Here is a 7701-nt window from a genome sequence, read left to right as displayed (position 1 = left end):
GTGTTCATATGGAATAGTAGCTTATGTCGAAAGGCTGGCTTTATTATAATGCGACATTCGCAGCATACGATTGCGAATGACTCACTGGCATCGTGCCGTTGAAGTTTGGCAAATAAACGTGCACAAAATAGTTCCGATACTAGCAAGTAAATAGTTAAGTCTCATCAAAAAATTCCTTGTCGCTTAAAGGATAAAGTGAATGCCGCATTATACTAAAGCCAGCTTCTCGACATAAGCTACTATTGCATACACAGATATGTACTACATAGGAAAAAGTTTTCTAATAGCGGTCATCCCTAATGTGACAAACTATTTCACAGCACAAAGAAGTACAGAAACTGAAAACAAAAATAGTATGAAAGTAATGAGAAAATCGTAAAAGCAGAATATTCGAAAACGGTAACAGTGTACCAATTCAACAAATAAATTTTATTAATTTTAAATCAATATTATTTGTATGTATTATTCCAAGACAAGGCGTTTATTCCCAGCGAACTACTAATCGTACAGAGACAAGTTATGTCTCAAATTAAAGTTCTCGATCTGAAACTTTGCACGAACATTTCAGATTTAAAAATCATTCGATCACTTTTGAAATATTTGCATGGACAATTTTTTTAAGTTTTCCATTGAACAAAGCATTGCTACGTTCATTTTAATAGGCAGCAGCTGCGCAGCGCTCTCAATATGGAGTAAAAGAGGACGCCAACAGCAACACCTTGAAATAGCGTTTTCGGAGCACTCCGAATATGGAGTGAAAAGGGAACATTATTGTCCGGGCGAATATTGTTTGGGGGGATTTTATCTAGAGGAGTGAGATTTTTATACGGGGGATTTTTTCTGGAGGATTTTGTCCGGGTGATTTTAGGCACGGGGGAATAATTCCTAGAGGAACGTATTTTAAACAAGAAGAAAAATATTTTTTGATTTACTTCAGAATTTTTCCGTTCTTATCTGTTTTTTACTGAATAATACTTAAATAATTTTTTAATTTAGCGTTTTTTCAATAAGAATAAGTGATGAAAACACTTTAAAAGTGAATGTACATAACGTCCATTGCGTCGCCGTCACCGTCACCGGTAGTTGTCAAAAAAGCTAATTCCGTGTATTTGTATGAAGTAAGTTACATGAACGAGCTGACGGTGACGGTGCCGCTCAAATTAGCTCACTCTCAATTTTGCTTATGCGATTGCGTCAAATGACAACTATTCAGTGTTTTGTTTACATGTTTGAAAGTAAATTTTTTCCAGTTTGTGAAAATTCTAATATTTATGGAAAAACGATATGTAAAAAATAATGGAGGAAAACCTAATACTTAGAAGAAGTGAGAGAGTAAAATACAAATTTTCCAAAGAGTATCAGCGAGTTAATGATTTTTCGGGCGCAATATCAAACGAATTGTGTGTAACTTGACGCATAAGCATCGTTGACGGTGATGGTGACGGTGGCGGTGACGCTGTCGCAATAGATGGTATATACTTTCACTTTAATACTTATTAATTATAACAAAATGAATAAAATTTTGAAAATCTTAAAGCCCCCTTTTCGGTCTATTATCGGATTCCGCTGGTATGCTGGGAACAATATTTTTGAGCAATTTAATTTTTTTATTTTCAATTTTACATACATACAGGGTGTCCCAGAAGTAACGTACCAAACTTTAGGGGAAGGTAGGTGGGAGGGTGAGCTCCCTGATAAACAAAAAATTTTCAGGTAAAAGTGTCACCGTTTTTGAAATATTAACATTTTTTTGAATTAAAAAAAAATCGTGCCTTTTCATGCATTTTCTTTAACTGCATCTACAAACCAGGCTATACTTAGGGCCGTTTTCTAATGTAAGCAGTAAAGGTGGCTTTACTAATAGGGCAGATAAATTGTACCTCACTTTAAAGTGTTTTCGTTTTCTCATTTGACCGGTAAAAATAAATTTATTATTCCGTAGAGTGAAACTTCACTACATTTCCGAGAGTGAAACCTCACTACATTCGTCATCAAATTTCAAAGGTTGGCAATGCAACATAAGCAAATATAGAGCAAGAACAACTGTTAGCAAAAACCAAAACCTTGGTTGCAATATCTAATATATCTGACTCAGGAACCAAAACCGAACCAAAATTTAAAGTTGGGTACAACTTTTTATAGGTTGCATCGGGTGAGCAACAATTTATCGATTCGAGAAATTAATGCGCTGATGAGAAAACCAAAACTCGTATATCGAGACGATAAAGTGGCCGGTAATCTAAAGGTTAGATGAGAAAACGGCCCTTAGTAAGTTTTTTATGTAAAATACTTCCAGATAGTTGCTTCTCCATACTCAAATGCAATGCAGTTAAAATATATTAAGGAACCATCATAAAATTAGGACTATTTTGGGATTTTTAACTTTTTGATATTTTCTTCCCCAACTTTGACTATCTCTGGTGAAAAAAAAATGTACTGAGCTATAACTTTACATTACATAAAAAAATTGCTCATTTAATAAAGATTTCGGAAAGGTGCCACTCTTACTGTTTCGAATAGAAAAAAAAGTTATAGCCGCTTTTGTGGGCAAAGGACTAAGACACGCTAGAATGTATTTAACTGATTTAAATTTAAGTTGCTCTTGTTACCGACCAATGACATGCTAAATAGTACAAAGGTACATTATTACCTGCTCCTGAACACGTTTATGCAAGGCCCAGTAATCAGTGTTTGTGCTGAGGAGTTAGATGAACGTTCCAAACGTTGCTTTTCAATCGCTTGTTTTGTATGGAAAAAGATTTTGACAATTTATATTTTTTTGCGAGAAGAAATTAAAAATATTCGACATTTTAGAGACCGAATAATTTGAAAAAAAAGAAAATCAAATCAGCTGCTCTACTGATACTACCTGTTCAATGTGCCTCGGGTAGTACAAAACATTGCAACGAAGTACATTTAACTGTACTTCGAAGTACGAGTACAACGGCTCAAAAAGAAGTACTGTACTTCCGAAAGAAGTATGGTTGGTCACATTAGTCATCCCTCGTCAGGCTATGGCAAACCTCTGAGTGTATTCAGCTATGGAAAACTCATCGTCGTTTAAAGTGCAAAACCGCGTATCAACAAAATGCAAAACCGCGTATCAGCAAAATGCAAAACCGCGTATGTGAAGTTGTAGAAATTATTTTCTAGAGCGTAAAAACACTCATATTTCAAAATGGTTCTCTTTTTTATAAAGCAATCGCATTTCTAGATAGTATATTTCAGGACGAATGGATAAGGATTGAGCCAAGAGCTTGTGTGAGCAAATCCCATTTTTGGCAGCCAATGTCAGTTACGCGGTTTTGCAGAATGGCGATACGCGGTTTTGTACTTTAAACGACGATATGCGTAACAAAATGCATAACCAAAACAAACGCGAAATATATCTCCCATACAACGTCGCTGAAAATTTTTCGGGATAAGTTTATCGCGATAAGCTGTTGTTAGTGATCGCGAATGGATTACTTGCATCGTTTTTCCCATTTATGAGAGGCCGACATCGGCAATGCTCGGACATACTTCTCATATTCGAGTGAGAGGAGATTTCTTTGCTTTTTTCGATCGCGAATGAAAAGCAGCGGGAATTTGTCGATCGCATTCCGAATGTGAGAGATGATAAATTTGTTTGCATTTTTCACTCGCGGTAAAATAATGCAAAAATAATTGTGGAATATTCTTGATCGCAAACTTGCGTGTGTCACAAAGCAGCATTTACATTCTGAATATAAATAATATCGGTGGAGAATTTGGGAATACTGAAACCTTAAGTAAAAATGAAGTGTTTAATGCAGACTAACTGCTTTAGGGAATCTCTTCTCAAGGCGAGACATGTACTACATATTATTCTTTTCTAATTTAGGAATTTCGATAATGCCATAATTAATCGCTGGAAGAAACCATTTATGTACATGTGACTATACTTTTTTTTATTATCTAGCTCAGTTTACGGGGGGAAGGGGGGTTGAGTATGGTAAGAAAATAACTTGTGTCAAAACCAAGCTAATTGAACAATCTTTTTGAGTATGTAGTTGTAGTAGCATTGATCCACAAGTTGCATTTTGAAGTTTTCTGTCAGCATTTTCATTAGATTTTCGCGAATAAAAGCCTTGAATGTACTAAACCTGCGCTCGGCGTGAGTTGATACAAGTGGCGCCCAATTTAAATATGGAACGCTTAAAACTTTCATACAATCCTGTACAATTAAAGGTAGAAACCGCAAAAAGGCAAATATCTTAAAAAGGGCAAAAAAAAGGCAACATCAAATGTGTATATATGGAATCAGGGAAAGCTAATTCATGTACATTCTTAATCGAATATACTCTACCTCTTTAGCAGAAAAAAGGATATTTCCATAAAATCCGTTCCCTGCTTATTCCATTATGCAAAATCTACATATCGCACACCATCTTCAAAAGAGGCACAACTTAAAAATCAGATCCGAAATATAACTGCTTGNTAAATTTGTTTGCATTTTTCACTCGCGGTAAAATAATGCAAAAATAATTGTGGAATATTCTTGATCGCAAACTTGCGTGTGTCACAAAGCAGCATTTACATTCTGAATATAAATAATATCGGTGGAGAATTTGGGAATACTGAAACCTNGGGAATTTGTCGATCGCATTCCGAATGTGAGAGATGATAAATTTGTTTGCATTTTTCACTCGCGGTAAAATAATGCAAAAATAATTGTGGAATATTCTTGATCGCAAACTTGCGTGTGTCACAAAGCAGCATTTACATTCTGAATATAAATAATATCGGTGGAGAATTTGGGAATACTGAAACCTTAAGTAAAAATGAAGTGTTTAATGCAGACTAACTGCTTTAGGGAATCTCTTCTCAAGGCGAGACATGTACTACATATTATTCTTTTCTAATTTAGGAATTTCGATAATGCCATAATTAATCGCTGGAAGAAACCATTTATGTACATGTGACTATACTTTTTTTTATTATCTAGCTCAGTTTACGGGGGGAAGGGGGGTTGAGTATGGTAAGAAAATAACTTGTGTCAAAACCAAGCTAATTGAACAATCTTTTTGAGTATGTAGTTGTAGTAGCATTGATCCACAAGTTGCATTTTGAAGTTTTCTGTCAGCATTTTCATTAGATTTTCGCGAATAAAAGCCTTGAATGTACTAAACCTGCGCTCGGCGTGAGTTGATACAAGTGGCGCCCAATTTAAATATGGAACGCTTAAAACTTTCATACAATCCTGTACAATTAAAGGTAGAAACCGCAAAAAGGCAAATATCTTAAAAAGGGCAAAAAAAAGGCAACATCAAATGTGTATATATGGAATCAGGGAAAGCTAATTCATGTACATTCTTAATCGAATATACTCTACCTCTTTAGCAGAAAAAAGGATATTTCCATAAAATCCGTTCCCTGCTTATTCCATTATGCAAAATCTACATATCGCACACCATCTTCAAAAGAGGCACAACTTAAAAATCAGATCCGAAATATAACTGCTTGCTTGTAAATGGTACGGATTCAACACAATTATGTAATACAAAAACAGGTNAAGAGGCACAACTTAAAAATCAGATCCGAAATATAACTGCTTGTAAATGGTACGGATTCAACACAATTATGTAATACAAAAACAGGTATAATAGTAGTTTTCTAGTTAGAGAATATACATAATCATGAAGAATAAAATATTTGAGTTATTATGGTGCGCGGTATGTACATACATTGAATATTTTAGCCAAAAACAATGCATAGTATGTATTTCGTGCTATCAGATAACCTACTTACTTACCCCAATGCCAACCAATGGAAGAGGTTTTCTATGAACTTAAAAGTATTGTTCATATGGATGTCTGTTTTAAGTTCAACAACTGAAAGCTTATTTTATTAATGTAATTTAACTAGAAATTATGAATGTATAAAACAAATATTAACAGTTCTCGAAACGTTGATCGATATATTTTTTTTTAATTATAGCAGATTTTTAGTTATAACCCATTGCAAGTATACTTATGTATTTTAATTTCAGATATTCTAAACGTGGAAGAGAACTTTAATCGAGTTTGGGGTGGAATCAATGATGTTATTAAGAAGTACATTACTGAAATGAATTTAAAATTCGAATTACAATTTTCAGCAATGGCGCGCGAGGTACGAAAACGCGATGAAATCATTGCGAACCTACAGTCAAAAATTAGAAATATTGAAACGAAATCTTCCTCGCCCCGCATAAAAAACGATCAAGATAAACATGGCACAGCAAGGGATGATACAGACCCGAAATCAGTAGGCCATGCGAGTTCGAGTTCGTCGGCAGAACTTTTGTTTATGGTAAATTCACATACTACTGTAATATACATACAAAATACATAAAAACATTATTTTGCAAAATGATAAGCCAAAATATCCAATTATTCCAGAGAGGCGACTCATTAGACACGGTATTTTTGTCATCCCCACCGCAAGTACAGCGCCACAGTTCTTCGCCAATTTTTAAAAAGCTATTTAAGGATTCATCCAGACACATTTCCACACGCAGCTTGTACAAAAATAACTCGGAAGAAAATATTGCATTTGAAAAACTACATAAAGGAAACTATATTGCTACTGTATCAGATGTTTCAGGAAATTTAAATAGGCAAGATAGTGTTGTCCTTGATATTTGTGACAGTTCGAGCTCCAGCTCATCCTCAAGTAAACTTAGTGTTAAGTATGAAGATATGGAGCAAAAAAGAAACGAAAATGTATTTGCTAATGTACACCATAATGACTGGGAGGTAAAAATGCTTGCTGTAGAAATGGCTAAGCAGGAAAGAAAGCGTGCAAATTCAACAGATTTCAAATATAGCAATTCTATTTTAAGGCGGCGTCGAAAATTTAGTGATACTGAAACAGATATTAGTGATACAGAAGCAGATGTTGAAGCTTTAACTTCATCTAGACCTAGAGCTTCAAGTTTGGATCAATTTAATTTAAGGCATGGTTTCGGAAAAGGCGTTTTTAAAGCAATTAGTATCGATCGTGATAAAAATAAACTTTGAGATTTGCCAAAATATTTTGTGGGGGTGATGGTGTTTCTAGGATTAGTCAAAACGATTCCAATAACATTTGAAGTATGACTGAAAAGTATTTACTAAAAGACAACATAATGAAAAAATTCGAAAAATATGAAAAATTTTAAAATTGACAAATAACAAACCACGTTTTTTGTCGGAACTAGACAAAACAACGCATGCAGAAAACAGTACTTAGACTACATTCCGTCCATTGTACTGTTTTCATGTTCCTTCTAATCCGTTTTAAACGATTTACGAATAAACCTAAGCAGATTGTTGGCTCGCTACGTTATTAATCCGGTTCTAGCTTGTTCAGATCGTCTTATATATTTAAGAATGCTAGAGATATGTGCGCACATTTTATGCCAGTTCTCTGTTGATTTCAACATGTAGTCTACAATGATATTAGTTACTATCCTATGTGTTCCGTGTTTTCAGTAAGACCTGTGCAGGTTGGACAGTGTGGGGAATAGGGACACGAATTTCGATACGATACGATACCATATCGATACTTTTGGCATTCGATACCGATATTTTCTACTCGATAGTTTTAAAACGATATTTTTTGGAATCGAGTACCAGAACCCTAGTATCGTATCGAATGTCATAAACTCACATTCCAACACTGTAGGAAAAAAATTTTAGAATTAAAAAAAACATGCTA

General features: G+C 34.6%; 1 protein-coding gene across 1 annotated transcript in view; it reads left to right on the top strand.

The window, feature by feature from the left end:
- The window catches only part of Cngl (Cyclic nucleotide-gated ion channel-like), a 477360-nt gene extending 470011 nt beyond the window's left edge, over positions 1-7349 (top strand). Inside the window, exons 17-18 of the mRNA XM_017629793.1 lie at positions 6011-6312; positions 6402-7349. Of these exons, the coding sequence (XP_017485282.1) occupies positions 6011-6312; positions 6402-7022 (923 nt within the window). The 3' untranslated portion in view covers positions 7023-7349. The remainder of the gene's footprint in view (positions 1-6010; positions 6313-6401) is intronic.
- The last annotated feature ends 352 nt before the right edge of the window (positions 7350-7701 follow it).

This window comes from Rhagoletis zephyria, unplaced genomic scaffold, assembly GCF_001687245.7.
Source record: "Rhagoletis zephyria isolate East Lansing unplaced genomic scaffold, Rhagoletis_zephyria_1.1 Rzeph_scaffold_00084, whole genome shotgun sequence".
Lineage (NCBI taxonomy): Eukaryota > Metazoa > Arthropoda > Insecta > Diptera > Tephritidae > Rhagoletis > Rhagoletis zephyria.
This window is presented reverse-complemented; position numbering and strand designations above follow the sequence as displayed.